Source organism: Orycteropus afer, unplaced genomic scaffold (genome assembly GCF_000298275.1).
Source record: "Orycteropus afer afer isolate SDZICR_OR568_19922 unplaced genomic scaffold, OryAfe1.0 scaffold00358, whole genome shotgun sequence".
Classification (NCBI taxonomy): Eukaryota; Metazoa; Chordata; class Mammalia; order Tubulidentata; family Orycteropodidae; genus Orycteropus; species Orycteropus afer.
In genome coordinates this window covers 2,113,798-2,130,023 of record NW_006921945.1, presented here as the reverse complement: position 1 = coordinate 2,130,023, position 16,226 = coordinate 2,113,798, and the positions used below count along the sequence as shown (strand labels likewise).

Below are 16,226 nucleotides of genomic sequence, written 5' to 3'. Positions count from 1 at the left end.
ATCCATCCATCATCCATCCATCCACCATCCATCGTCCATCCACCATTCACTACCCATCCACCATCCATCCATCCACCTTTCATCTAACATCCATCGACCATTCATCCATCTACCATCCATCCAACCATCCATCCACTCATCCACCATCCATCCATCTTCCATCCACCCCTCCACCATCCATCCATCCACCATTCAGTTAACATCTATACACCTTTCGTGCATCTACCATCTACTCAACAATCCACCCACTCATCCACTATCCATCCACCTCCCATCCACCCCTCCACCATCTCTGGGACAGAGAGCACTGGGCAGGATTGCTGACAGCCCAGAAAGACAAACCAAAGAAACAAAAACGAAAACAATGTTGTTGTTGTGAGTTAAATCCGGACCATGGCAGCACCGTGTGTTACACAGTAGAACTGCCCCATGGGGTTTTCTTGGCTGGAATCTTTCCGGGAGCAGATGGCTAGGCCTTTCTTCCATGGCATCACTGGTTAGCTTCGAACAGCCAACCTTTCGGTTGGTAGCAGAGTGCGGACATCGGTGTCATCCAGGGACGTCCCGAGAGACCAGAGGAAGTTATTCACGTACAGTGGAGGGCTATGGAAGAAGAAGGATGAGCTGGTTCTCTGTGTGCGGATTGGACCTCGTCGGTGTTGAGATCTCTGTGGGACTGAGGAGGGCGCGGCCCAGTGGCAGAGAAAAGCACATTGCGGGGCACAGCTAATAGCTGTGACCAGTTCCCAGAACCAACCAGATGTGACTCACAGTAGCCCATGGAGGGCAGAGTGGAACTGTGCTCCGTGGGGTTTTCAATGGCTGTTTTTCAGAAGCAGTCTGCCAGGCTTGTCTTCTGAGGTGCCCCTGGGGGCACTCGAACCTCCAGCCTTCCGCTGAGCAGCTGAACACTTCACTGTTTGTACTACTCAGGAAGCCTGTGCTCCAACAGGGGGTCAAGAATTCAAGGCATAATGAGTCCAGCAGGGTCTAAGTTTTGTGGTGGGATGAAGGTCAGGAGGGAAGCTGGGTCAGGGAGAAGCTTCGATGGTGGATGGCGTTTAGCTTCGTGTGTGTTGCCTTGAGTTCCCAGAGTGACAGGCAGCTGACACGTCCCACAGGCATTTTAGACCCAGGCCCAGGCCTGTGTCATCCGTGGTTATTTTTCTTATATTGGGTTTTCAGTGGGGCAGTTGGTTTATTCTAACTCAGGGGGTCGCTGCCACCAGACCCCACTGAAGGAAGGAAGGCAGAAGGACTAATTTGAGCCTAATCTCATAATATTTGTTTACAGTCTCCCCACCTTGCCCCGGAAAGGCTGGCCTTGGCCCAGATAACAGTCCTGTTGGCTATTTCTGGCTCTGCGAGTCCTTCCCGTCCCTTTCTCCCTCAGCTCCCTGGTCTTTCCCACTCTTGATTGTTGCTACTGTTCCCTCTCCCAGCAGTTTAAACACCTTCTCCTCTCATCTCGCTCTCGCTCTCGCTCTCGGGCAGGGGTGGAGGGGGGAGGTCAGGTCCACAGACAGCAGGTTATCAAGCTTCCCGGGAGATCTCTGAGGTAACTGTGAAGCGTCCAAGCAGAGCAACGCCCCAGATAGGGAATTAGAGAACACAAGGGCCACATGTTTCTGGGGGAAAGGATCAGTTGTTAATTACTCAGGGGAGTAATTAACCTGGTCCCGTATCAGTGAGCTGAGGGAGACCGTGTAACTGTGCACGTGCGGGCACGCCACACCCCTGCCGCTGCATGGGCTCCACCCATGCTCCTTTTCTGCTCACCATCTTTGTATGCACAAACCCTGCCAAGATCTTTCTAGAACACCATCATGTCAACGACTATCCTTATCTTCCTGGAGCCTCTCCCTGCTGTATGGCCTGCTTACACTGTGAGATTCAGTGGATTTATGAGAATAGGGTATCTGTCCACTTCAAAGTGTCAGTCTTCCACCCCAACTCTCCACCCTCACCCACCCCTTGTATATCTGCCCAGATATACCATTTCCATAAATAAGGAGTCTAGCATTTTCCAACCCTCCACCTCCCACCCCAACCCATACATATCTGCACATATAGTCCACCCCCACAACACAATGCCCTCCCTACAACACAATGGGTCAAGCATTTTCTCATCCTTCCCTCCTGCTCCACCCATCCATATCTGCCAATGGACTCCATTTCCACGATCCAACGGGTCTACCATTTTCCAGCCCTCCACCCACACAACTCCCCCATGTCTATCTGCTCCCCACGACACAACTCCATCCCTGCCACACAATGGATCTAGCATCTTTCCAACTCCCAGGCCACCCATCCATATCTGGGTGGAACTGCCTCACCATGACACAATGTTTCTAGTATTCTCTGACCCTCCACCCCGACCCCACCCCATGCATATCTCCAGGAAGAGCCCTTTCCGCTGCAAACTGTGTCTAGTGCTTCATCCCATATAAAGGTACTCTAAGCTTCTTAACATTTTAGATATTTTCATTCTAGTTAAAATTCAGCTTGGATGATGATAGTTCAGATTTTGCAATCATTTGGATAGACTCAGTAGAAGTGTACACATGTAATGGCTGGGAAAAGAGACTTGCCAAAAAACCGTAACATAAACCAAACTGCAGAGGGGAATGTCAACATTGTTGAGCAAGCAACCCCTTCTCAAATATTCTCATAGTCACTAGACACAAATCATTTGGGTACAGACAACCTCTTCTGTCCGTTAAAGCAGAGGGGACCAAGACTTCTACTCAGCAATATTTTTCAAAAGCTGTTAGTTTATTCTAATACTCCGAACTTCTTGAAAACAGTATCACTTCAGTTTTTTTTTAAATTATTGTTTATGTAGTTGTGTTCACACTCGTGCAGACTACTGTCAGACTGTCTGAATAACTGAAACTGTGCTCCCTCCCTCTTCTTACGCGGTGCTGTTTTTCTGCAGGGTTTCTGGGAAGGCCAGCTGGAGCTCCGAAGGCTATACGGACCCCTGTGCGGGTAAGAGGGAAGCCCCATTCTGCTGCCGTTTGATTGGTGTGATTGCTGCAAGTTGAATTGCTCTGAAAGTAACTACAAGACTAGGACTGCTACGTGTGTTTGTATGTTTTGGGGGCCCTGAAAGAGGTGCCACGCGATATAGACAATGCTCCTTAAGAAGGCCCCAAGGTTGCCCGAGGGGCCACTGTGCTAGCCTGAAAGTGCCTGTCTTCAGTGGAAGGACGTTGGTCAACTGGGCCAGGTCCTGGGTGTCTCAGCCATCTCCCACTGCTGCACCCAAGGGCGTGCTACAATGGGGCAGGTTGCCCTTCATGCCTTCAGAGCATACTCAGAACATACTGGTTGCTGTCAGGCTGCTTCGGACTCACGGTGACCCCATGGGTGTCAGGGTAGAACTGGGCCCCATAGGGTTTCCAATGGCTGGTTTTTCAGAAGGGGATCTCTAGCCCTTTTTTCCAAGGAGGACTCGAACCACCAACCTTTTGGTTAGCAGGCAAACATGTTAACTGTTTGTGCCTCCCAGGGACTTCAAACAGAACATGAGTTTCCAGCGGTGTGCCAGCAAGTCAATTCCGACTCATACCAACCCCGTGGGACAGAGTGGAACTGCCCCCATAGGGTTCCTAGGCTGTCATCTTTATGAAAGCAGATCGTTGGCCTTTCTTCCAAGGTGCCACTGAGTGGGTTCGAACTGCCGACCTTTCTGTCAGCAGCCAAGCATGTTAACTGTTTGCATCACCCAGGAACTCCAAATAGAACTTGGACAAGGGAAATCAGCCCAGATGACCCATGCCAGGTCTTTCCCTGTGAATTGATCTAAACCTCATTTGAACCTGGTTGGCCAATCTCTCTCTCCAGGTAGAGTGTGCTGTCGGCGGGATGAGTTTATGATGTCTTATCCACCACAGAGCACATTTGAAAGTCAACAAACAAAACAAATCCAAACAGTTGCCGCTGAGTCAGTGCTGCCTCGTGGCTGCATGTGCAGGGTACAAGTGCCCCACAGGGTTTTCAAGGCTGTGGCCTTGCTTCCAAGGTGCCTCTGGGGGAGTTCGAACCACCAACCTTTCAGTTAGTGGTTGAGCACTTAGCCCTGAATGCCACCCAGACTCCTTTAAAAGTAAAAGGGGTGTTATTAACGACTGTCCCTGGAAAGAGTGTACGTGAAGACCATGGTAGACGTCCCGGGATAGATGGCCTCCCTACTTCTCAGCATGCAAAGCCACATGGTCCTGCCCTTGATTTGTCCTGAATTTTGTGTTTTCAAAAAGTTTTCTTGTGTTAAAATATACACAACATAAAACTTGCCATTTTTAAGTGTAAATTCATTGCCGTTAATTACCTTCACAATGTTGGACAACCTTCACCGCTATCTACTCGGTGCCCATTAATCAGTGATTCTCCATTCTCCCTCCCACCAAACTCACTGCCGTTGAGTCGACTGTGACTCATAGTGACCCCTCCTTGGGTTTCCGAGGCAGAATCTCTATGGAAGTAGATCGCCCAACCTTCCGTCCCACAGCCCCTCATCAACTCTAATCTGCTTTCTGTCCCTATGAATTTGTCTATTCTAAATATTTCATGGAAGTGGAATCTAGAATGTCTGTCCTTTCATATCAGGCTTATTTCACTCAGCATGTTTTCATGGTTTACCCATGTCCTAGTATGTGTCAGGACTTCATTTCTCTTCAGGGCTGAGTAATATTCCTTGGTATATACTGACCACATCGTGTTGATCCATTCCTCTGTCGATGGATACCTGGGCTGTCTCCACCTTTGGCCTGTTGTGAATGGTGCTGCTGTGAACGCTGGTACACAAGCATCTGTTTGAGTCTCTGTTTCAGTCTTTTGGGTCTATGCCCAGGAGTGGAATTGCTGGGCCACATGGTAACTCTGGGTTTAACTTTTTGAAGAATCACCAAGCTGTTTTCCATGGCAGCTATACCATTTTATATTCTCCCAGCATCGCACGCCACCTCTGCTTTCTCCATATCCCCACCAATACTTGTGATCTTCCATTTCATTTTTTATAAAAGCCATTCTAGTTAGTGTGAGGGGAGCTTTGGTGGCATAATGCCTAAGGCATCTGACTGCTAATCAGAAGGCTGGTGGTTCAGGCCCACCAGCCACTCCTGGGAAGGAAGGTTGAGCAGTCTACTTCTGTAGAGATACGGCCTTGGAAACCCAAGGAGGGGTCGCTATGATTCAGGATCAACTCAACAGCGGCGAGTTTGGTTTTTGGTTTCAGTGAGTGTAAAGTGGTATCTCATTGTGGGTTTGATTTGCATTCCAATAACTAATGATGTTGAACATCCTTTTGTGCACTTATATGCCTTTTCCATGTGTCAGATTATGTTCCTTATTTTCAAACATCCCAGCATTTGGTGAATAAGCTATGTTCATACCATTTACCCATTCAAGATTTAACAGGCCGAGCCCACACGAATTCTTAACATGGCTCTGGCCACCGTAGAGTCTGATCATTTTGTCTGGTCTCACATAGCATGAGTGTTAATGATTCTTTCCTGGACCTCCAGGTCTGTGGGGACACCTTTAGGTGAGGTAAGGCATCCTGTGGGGCCTGTGGTCTGTGAGTTCTTCTATCCACAGGACATGTGACACCTTTCTCCCCAAGCTCATTTTCAGAGATAGAAATTCCACTGCTGGGCACATCCCCAAAAGACTTGAATGCAGAGACTCAAACAAATGCTTGTACTCCAATGTTCACAGCAGCCCTATTTACAATAGCCCAAAGGTGGAAGCAACCCATGTGGCCATCAAATAATGATGGATAAACAAAGTGTGGTTTGTACATACGATGGAATATTACTCAGCCATAAAGGAAAAAAAAAGTCCTGATAGATACTAGGACATGTGTTCTCTGTGGAGATGCCCTACCCAGGAGAATCACTATTGGGCCAAATTCTCTGATCTACTCTGTGTTGGGGTATGCCACCAGTGTTTCAAATGCCAGCAGGGTTGCACAAGGTGCACAGGTTTCAATGTAGCTTACAGACTGAGACAGACTAGGAAGAAGGAAGAGGCCAGCCACTTCTCAAAGAACTGGCCAGGGAAAACCTCATGAACAGCAGAGAAACACTATCTGCTGCATTACTGGGCAAATTTTTGTATAGATCAGAAACACTGTCTGATACAGTGGAGGAAGATGAGCCCCTTAGGTTGGAAGGCACTCAAAATACGACTGGGAAAGAGCTGCCTCATCAAAGTAGAATTAACCTTAATGATATGGATAAAGTAAAGCTTTTGGGACTTCTATTTTCTGACATGGCACTACTCAAATTGAGAAACAGCTGCAAACATCCATTAATAATTGGAACGTGGAATGTACAAAGTATGAATCTAGGAAAATTGGAAGTTGTCAAAAATGAAATGGAATACATAAAGATTGATATCCCAGGCATTAGTGAGTTGAAATGGACCAGTTTTGGCTGTTTTGAATCAGACAACCATGTGATCTTCTGTGCTGGGAATGACAATCTGAAGAAGAATGGCATTCATCATCACAAAGGATGTTTAAAGATCTGTCCTGAAATACAATGTTGTCAGTGACAGGATAATATCCATACGCCTACAAGGAAGACCCATTAATATGACTATTATTCAAATTTATGCACCAACCACCAAAGCCAAAGATGAGGAAATTGAAGATTTTTATCAACTTCTACAGTCTGATATTGACTGAACAGGCAATCAAGATATGTTAATTATCACTGGTGACTGGAATGCAAAAGTTGGAAACAAAGAAGAATCACTGGTAGTTGGAAAATTTGGCCTTGGTGACAGAAATAACCCTGGAGATCACATAATAGAGTTTTGCAAGACCAACGACTTATTCATTACAAATATCTTTTTTCAACAACACAAATGGTGGTTATACATGTGGACTTCGCCAGATGGAGTACACAGGAATCAGATTGACTACATCTGTGGCAAGAGGCAATGGAAAAGCTCAATATCTTCAGCCAAAACAAGGCCAGGAGCTGATTGTGGAACAGACCATCAACTGCTCATATGCAAGTTCAACTTGAAGTTGAAGACAATTGAAAGAAGTCCATGAGAGCCAAAATATGACCTTGAATATATCCCTCCTGAATTTGGAGACCATCTAAAGAATAGATTTGATGCACTGAACACCAATAACTGAAAGCCAGAATAATTATGGGATGACATTAAGAACATCATCCATGAAGAAAGCAAGAGGTCATTAAATAGACAAGAAAGGAAGAAAAGACAAAAATGGATGACAGAATAGACTCTGAAACTTGCCCTTGAGCAGAGAGTAGCTAAAGCAAATGAAAGAAATGACAAGATAAAAGAGCTGAACAGAAGATTTCAAGGAGCAGCTCGAGCAGACAAAGCCAATTACTGTAATGAAATGTGCAAAGAAATGGAGTTAGAAAACCGAAAGGGAAGAATACACTCAGCATTTCTCAAGCTAAAGAACTGAAGAAAAAATTTAAGCCTTGCATTGCAATAAAGCGACCCTTCCTTGGGTTTCTGAGGCAGTATCACTACAGAAGTACATTGCCCAACCTTCCTTCCATGGAAGAAAAGTTGGGCAATCTACTTCTGTAGTGATACTGCCTGGGTTTCCAAGGCAGGAAGTTTGGGCAATCTACTTCCATAGTGATACTGCCTCAGAAACCCAAGGAGGGGTCACTATGAGTCAGATCCAACTCGACAGCAGTGAGTTTGGTTTGGTTTTCTGTATGGGCAAAATATCGAATGATGCAGGAAGCATCAGAAGAAGATGGAAGGAATACACAGAGTCACTGCACCATAAAGAATTGGTCGATGTTCATCCATTTTGGGAGGTGGCATATAATCAAGAACCAATGGTATCGAAGGAACAAGTTGAAGCTGCACTGAAGGAAGTGGCGAAAAACAAGGCTCCAGGAGTTGACAGAATACCCATTGAGATATTTCAACAAATGGATGCCATGTTGGAGGCACTCACTCAGCTATTCCAAGAGATTTGGAAGACAGCTACCTGTCCAAATGACTGGAAGAGATCCATATTTGTGCCCATTCCAAAGAAAGGTGATCCCACAGAATTTGGAAATTATCGAACAATATCATTAATATTGCACGTAAGTAAAATCTTACTGAAGATAATTCAAAATGGTTGTAGCAGTATATTGACAGAGAGGTTCCAGAAATGCAAGCTGGATTCAGAAGAGGATGTGGAATGAGCGATATCATTGCTGATGTCAGATGGATCGTGGTTCAAAGCAAAGAATACCAGAAAGATGTTTACTTGTGTTTTATTGACTATGCAAAAAGATTGTGTGGATCATAACAAATTATGGGTAACATTGAGAAGAATGGGAATTCCAGAACACTTAATTGTACTCATGAGGAAAACCTGTACATACACCAGGAGGCTGTCATTTGAACAGAACAAAGGGATACTGCATGGTTTAAAGTCAAGAAAGGAGTACATCAGGGTTGTATCCTTTCCCCATACTCATTCAACTTGTATGCTGAGCAAATAATCCGAGAAGCTGGACTTTATGAAGAAGAGTGTGGCATCAAGATTGGAAGACAAAACAACAACCTGAGATGCACTGATGACACAACTTTGCTTGCTGAAAGTGAGGACGACTTGAAGCACTTACTGATGAAGATTGAAGAATCTAGTCTGCAGTATGGATTACATCTCAACATAAAGAAAACAAAAATCTCCACAACTGGACCTAGAAGCAGCATCGCAATTAATGGAGAAAAGATTGAAGTTGTCAAAGACTTCCCATTGCTTGGTTCTACAACTGAAGCCAATGGAAGCAGCAGTCAGGACATTAGACGACATATAGCTCTGGGCAAATCTGCTGCAAAGGACCTCTTTCAAGTACTGAAAAGCAAAGATGTTTGCTTGAGGATTAAGGTGCACCTGACACAAGCCATGGTGTTTTCAATTGCCTCATATTCATGTGAGAGCTGGACAATAAATAAGGAAGACTGAGGAAGAGTTGATGCTTTTGAGCTGTGGTGCTGGTGAAGAATGCTGAAAGTACCATGGACTACTGGAAGAACTAACAAATCTGTCCTGGAGGAAGTGCAGCCAGAATGCTGCTTGGGAACAAGGATGGCCAGACTTCATCTCACCTACTTTGGTCATGTTGTCAGAAGGGACCATTCCCTGGAGAAGGATGTTTGCTTGGTAAAGTGGAGGGTCGACAAAAGAGGGTCCTCAACAAGATGGACTGACACAGTGGCTGTGGCGAAGGGCTCAAGTATAGCAAGGATTGTGGGGCTGGCGCAGGACTGGGCAGTGTTTTGTTCTGCTGTGCATGGGTATGCTACAAGTCAGAGATGACTTGACGGCACCTAACAACAACAACAACAACAACAACTCTGTTCTGTGTCCCTGAAAAAGAAATGTCTTAAGAGGTAATGCTAGATGCTTTTTGTATTGGTTTGCCATCATTGTACAACAAACTACTCCAAAACTCAGTGACTTAAATAACAGTCTATATTTTTTATCATGGGGAGCTCTGGTGGCGTAGCACCTAAGGCATTCAACTGCTAAACAGAAGGCTGGCAGTTCACACCCACCAACCATTCCTTGGAAGGAAGACTGGGCAATCTACTTCCATAGTGATGCCGCCTCAGAAACCCAAGGAGGGGTCGCTATGAGTCAAATCTGACTTGACAGCAGTAAGTTGTCCCCCCCCCCCATGTGTCTAAGGGTTGGTTGCAGTTGACTGGTCAACACTAGTCTTGGCTGGGAGGCTCAGGGAGGTGCTGCTGAGTCCTGGTGTGTCTGCAGGTCAGCTGGGGAGGTGGCTATTCGAGGCCAGGCTCACCTGGGGCAGCTCAACTGCACGTGTGTCTCATCCTCCCGGGACCAGCACGCGACCAGGGCATGATATTTTCATAGTCAAGGCAAAGTTTCAAGGGAGCAAGCCCAACAGCACAAGGACATTTTAAGTCTTCGTTGCGTCATGTTTGCTCACCTCCTATTGGCCAAGCCAAGCTGCATGGTCAAACCCATGTCAAGGACAGGAAGCACTCTGTGCCCACCCACTGTGAGGCCAATGCAAGTCAGCTGGCCAAGCCCAAGGCTGCCGCCTACTGGAAGTACAGGAAGCAGGGCCAGTCTTTGGTGATAAGCAACTATTTCACTCTCCAGGATCTCCGTAGCTTGGCCTTTCCTTGTCATCTAGTACTTAATTCTTCAGTGAGTTGCTTCTCAGTTTAAGCAGGATGGATACTCGACAATGGCTCAAGGATGGAACTGTCTGCCTTTCTCTTGCTCTCTTGCTTTTTGCAAATTCTGATTCCCACTCTCTCTTTCCCAATTGTCTCATTCTGGTGCTGACTTTGGTGATGCTCCCATATGTTTCTGAGACACACCAGTGACTCAGAGTGACAGTGGCTTCCCCAGACTCAGAGAAGTCCCTCCAAGTTTGCGTTCTAGGCATTGCTTCCCTTGAGGAGTTCATGTACACGCTTTCCCCCTTGGATATTTAAAATAATTTCAAAATGTCAGATGAAGAGTCAAAGGGCACTGTGTAGGGTGTGTGCACATGTGAGTATGTATGTATGCGTGTGCATGCTGTATGGGTGTGTATGGGTGTGGTTTGTGTGTATGTGTGTGCGTGTATGTGCACATGTGTGTGCATGCACATGGATATGGCTTTGTACATGTGTGGTTTATGTGTATGTGTGTGTTATGTGAGTGTGTATGTTTGTGATGTGTGTATTGTGTGTGTACATGTGGGTATGGGTGTGTATGTGTGTGGCTTTTGTGTGTGTGTATGTATGTATATGTGTGAGTATACATATGTGTGTATGTCTGTGTGAATATGTGAGTGTGTATATTTGTGGTGTGTGTGCACATGCATGTAGGTGTGTATGTGTGTGACTGTGTATTTGAGTGTGTGTATGTATGTGCATGAGTGTGTATGTGTGTGGATATGTGTGTGCATGTGAGTGTGTATATGTGTGGTTTTGGTGTATGTACATGTGAGTGTGTGTGCACGTGGCTTTTGTGTATGTGTGCGAATGTGTATGTGGGTATGGATGTGTATACGTATATGTATACGTATACGTATACGTATATCTGTGCATATCTGTGTTCATGTGAGTATGTGTGTGTCAGTGTGCATGTGTGTATATGTGCATGGTTGTGTGTATATGTGTGTACACATGAGTGTGTATGTCTGTATGCATGTGTGTGTGTGTACACATATGTGCGTGTATAGAGGAGGAAGGAATGGAGAGGAGACAACTGGTTTCCTCGACAGCAGGAAGCACAATCGACTTCTCCCCTAAACTTTAATTAAGTTTATCCTTTCTATTTCATGAAAACTTAAGTCATAGAGAATAATTTCAGATGAGGTTGTGGAGATCGAGATTGGAATATCAATTACTCTTTGTTCCCATCTCTGGTGAAAAAGAGAAAAAAGAAAGGTGGTAGCATATTTTCTTCATACAAAGCTGCCAATATTTCCTCTTTAAAAGGAGCTCTGGTAGCATAGTGCCTAAGGCATTTGACTGCTAACCAGAAGGCTGGAGGTTCAAACCCACCAGCCACTCCTCGGAATGAAGATTGGGGCAATCTACTTCCATAGAAATACTGCCTCAGAAACCCAAGGAGGGGTCGCTATGAGTCAGAATTGACTCGCCAGCAGTGACCTTTCCTCTTTAGGGGAAGAAAAGGTGAGCCACAAAATACTGACTTTAAATAGTGGCGTGCCCACTCCTGGATTTCGAGGCACTGTGGTGAACAGAATGACCACCAAAGGTCATGGGGGGAAGCCCTGAATGGCGCTTCAACTCAGCCAGCCCCGATATTCGAGTCTTGAAAGTGGAGGGGTTGAGCTCTTTCCATCCAAAGTCCACTATATCTCTAAAGGTTATTTTATGACTGCTCAAACTTTAGCAAAACAAAATGATGGAGAATGTCAATGAAAACAACATGGCTTAAATTGCACTACTTTTTAGACAACTTTTATGATTAGAAATATCCTCGACTCATAGCAATCCCTCCTTGGGTTTCTGAGGCGGTATCTCTATGGAAGTAGATTGTCCAGTCTTCCTTCCGAGGAGTGGCTGGTGGGTTTGAACCACCACCATCACCACCATCATCACCACCAACACCAACACCATCACCACCACCACCACCACCACCACGATCTTCTCCATCATCTCCACCACCTCTACCTCCACCATCATCACCACCACCACCATCACCATCACTACCACCATCACCATCACCACCACCATTATTGACATATGTACTCAAGAGATCAACTGTGCCTCCATAGAGATGTTCCCTGTAGCATTCTTTGTGGAAAGTGAATGACTGGCAACACTGAAGTGTTCATCAGTTGAGAACGTGTTTAAACATCATGAAACAACAGACAAAGGAATTCTTTAAAAAAAAAAAAAAAGACTACCTTTAAAAAGAGTAAATAAATAAGAATAAACATATTGAAATTGGACCACTTTCTAAATACCATGAATGAAAAAAGCAACACCAAGAACCACGTGTATCATATATCGCCCATTCACCGAATGTCTAGTCCTGAAGCCTGCTTTGCTAGGCTCTGTGGAAATAAAACTAGGCAGTCATCTCCCTCTTCTTTGAACTTGAATGTAAAGCAGGAGGTGGACAAGCACACTGCTACAGCCTTTATTCAGTCCTTGATTAGAACACCTTTCAAATACATAACAACAACAACCACCCTTGGCAACATAATAGGAAGGAAGCAAGGCTGTATTGCCTGAGATAACCTCCAGTCAATCTGTGATGACCTGTTATCTCCTTCAGCCTGCGAATGAGCCCAGGTTGGGTTTATTCTGCTTCCCAGACCCTAAAAACAGTATCAGCGCAATCATCAGCCATTTGTGATGGGATACAGAGGATAGAGGTATGCCTGCCTCCAATTTATAATTGACTTTTTAATCCAGTGCATGACAAGCCTTTATCATGCTGTGAGTATTAATTACTGATAATACTTACACAGCACCGATGTTCAGTTCACCAGCAACTCCAAAATGCCCCATCCAAAGCCCCCTTTCTCCTCCTCTCATCTGTCTGCTTGGTTGGTTTGTTTCTAGCCACGATCTTTATTCAAATGCCAGTCCCTTGATGGTCATGAGAAATGCTTCTGATCTCTCTTTTACATGCTTGCTCTGCAGGCCTCCTTCTGTCTCACCTTGTCCCATTGCCTCTTGCCCCTGCCTTACTTTCACCTTGACGTCTTCTACGTACTTGTCTTCCTCTGGGTGAACCTGACTTTCTTGATTCTTGGTGCTCACCACTGATGCCCTCCATCTTGCCTGGTGGCATCTGCATCACTGTAACTCATTATCCAGCATCGCTGCAAAAACTCACATACTTCCATTAGGAAATTAAGTAGCTGAGACATGCACACAGCACATCATCCAAAGAGGGCAAGGAGGTAAACAGAAAGTCAAACTGCCCCGCCCCCGTCTCCTAACCACGCCTCCTGAGAGGCAACCGCTGTCAGCAATTTCCTTACCCTCAAATGGGCGATGTATGATACACATGGTTCTTGCTGTTGCTTTTTTTCATTCATGGTATTTGGAAAGTGGTCCAATTTCAAAATGTTTATTCTTCTTATTTATTTCCTCTTTTTAAAGATAGTCTGTATTTTTAAGAATTCCTTTGTCTGTTGTTTCATCATTTTTAAACACATTCTCAACTGATGAACACTTAACTGTTGCCAGTCATTCGCTTTCCACCAAGAATGCGGCAGGAACGTCCCTGCAGAGGCGCGGCTGACCTCCTGTGTACGTACGTCTATGGGATAAGCCCCAGAAAGGGAATTCCTGGGTCAAACATGACCTAATTAGTGTTATTAGACTACTCTCGTAGGGATTACATCAATGTACACCCCGTAAACAAGCGTGAGGAGCACTGAGGCCACCCACACGTTCACCGGTAAGATGTGTTGTCAGTGTTTTCAATCTTTACCATTTGAAGGTATAGTGCTATCGTTTTAATTTGCATTTCTCTAATTATGAGAAGGAAGATGGGGCAATCTACTTCCGTAGTGATCCTGCCTTGGAAACCCAAGGAGGGGTCACTATGAGTCGGGTCTGACTCGAGGGCACATAACAACAACAACAACAATTATGAGAAAGTTTGAACATCTTTTCAAATACAGATCCAGCTGTGTTGTATTTGCCCACTTTTCTATTGGTTTATAGATCTTTCCCTATTTTATTTGTAGAAACTCTTCATATGTTAAATAAAGGAGCCCTTTCTATCTATTAATTATAAATATATTTTGCATATATTAAATGTATGTTGCAAATATTTTCTCTTTTTTTATCATTATTCTTTTGACTTTGTTGTGTACTTTTTACAGTGAAAAAACATTGAATTGGCTCTTTTGTTAAATTGCATCCATTTTAATCATGTCTGCATATTGTATCTTCTCAGAAAGGCTTTCTCCAGTAAGGATATTAAAAAGAAATCTTCCATTTTCTTCTAGTGTTTAATTGCATTTTGTTTTACATTTGAATGTTTGATACATCCAGAATCCATGTGAGGGATAGGGTAAAGATAGGGAGCCAGCCTTGTTTCTTTAGATGGTGATGTTGCAACTAGAAAGTCACCGTCACCCTTCCTCTGCCATTTGCCATAAACTAAACTTCTACGTCTATTAATGGTTTCTCCGTTCTGTTGCGCTGCCTACTCACGTGTTTGTGTCATGCTGAACACCCTCACTTGGGTATCACATGGGCAGCACCTTCTTGGACCTAGAACAGGAGGGTGTTCTAAGAATAGCTTTATGAGTATCAGGACCTAAAACAATCCATCTCTCAGGGGACCCTGAGTCCTTCTACTGAAAAAAAGAAAAAGCAAATAATTCCTCTGTATAAAGGATCTGGTCCTCAGCCTCAAGGTCCTTGCTCCCTGGAGGTTGGAGGTGTCCAATATTTCTTTAACATGAGGTTCTTGGCATTGTTTGTGGCATAATCAGCCAGAACCCAAGAACTAAGATCACTGGTCACCAGGTAGTGAAAAAGTTGAGAACTTTGGGAAAAACTTTGTTGGAAAAGCATGTAGCACTGCACTGAAAAGCATAGGGTCCTTTCAACATGGTTTAAAGCCAAGTTCATCCCACCATCCATTAGAGAGCTTGTAACATGGGAATGATGACGGGATGCAAGCTGATGTTGTGTGTGCTCTTAACCATCACGTTTCTGTCCTGTTAGATGAGGTTGGAGAATGGTCTTGGTGGTTGTGGTAGTTGCTATGGAATCACCTCTGACTTGACATGTAGCACAACTAACACGTTGCCCAATCCTGTGTCATCTTCATGATCACTGGTATGTTTTAGACCATTATGGCGGCTATTGTGCCACCGCATGCCACCAAAGGTTTCCCTTGTTTTGTTGATCCTCTGTCTTACCAGACACGATGTCCTTTTTAGCAATTATTTTATTTCTGGTGACATGTCCCCAGAGTGAATGGAAGTCCCGCCTCGTTTCCAAGGAGCGTTCTGACTGTATTATTTCTGAGACCTACTTGTAGCCATCCTTATTTCTACAGAACATTCTGACTGTGTCTCTTCTGAGACCTACTTGCTCATTCTTGAGCTTCAGACTAAGACAGACTAGAAGAAAGGCCTGGTGAGTTACTTCTGAAAATTAACCAATGAGAACTCCATGGATCACAACAGAAGAATGGCATAGAGATGGTTTATTGAAATGAAGTCAGATCACTAGGTCATCAATGGTGGGAGGGTTACTGACCTACTTCCCTAGATTAAGGAGTTTGGGAATTGAAGGTCTCTTAAACACTCAACTTGCTGGACCTGTAATGGTTCACATAATTGTTCTTTGTCACAGGAGACATCGAATATACTACTCTTGAAGATGTGGCAGAGGGTGGGGGCAGAAACTACTGTGGGTTTCTTCAAGGAAAACAGAAGTATTCAGACTCATAACTGGGCATCTGGAGGTGGTACTCATCTTTAAACTGGGCTGAGCTCCATGGAATCAGAGATGCTGCAGATGGTAGAACTCTCTGGAGCAGTTAAGACTTGTTGCAAATGAGACTCACAGCTATTGATGTCCAGGAGTCGAACTTTAAGCTTCAGCTGCTGTTATGGAGGGCAAGCCTCACACTGAGGCTCTTTATCAAGTGTTTGGAATTGCCAGCTGAAAGGTTGGAGGTTCAAATTCATGTAGTGACACCTTGGAAGAAAAGTCTGGTGACCTGCTTCTGA

The 16,226-nt window shown here is 44.8% G+C and overlaps 1 protein-coding gene across 1 annotated transcript in view; it reads left to right on the top strand.

Moving 5' to 3' along the window:
- TBXAS1 (thromboxane A synthase 1) overlaps positions 1-16,226 on the top strand; it is a 173,694-nt gene that overhangs the window by 37,137 nt on the left and 120,331 nt on the right. The window contains exon 3 of the mRNA XM_007952763.1: positions 2,939-2,991. Coding sequence (XP_007950954.1) covers positions 2,939-2,991 — 53 coding nt within the window. The remainder of the gene's footprint in view (positions 1-2,938; positions 2,992-16,226) is intronic.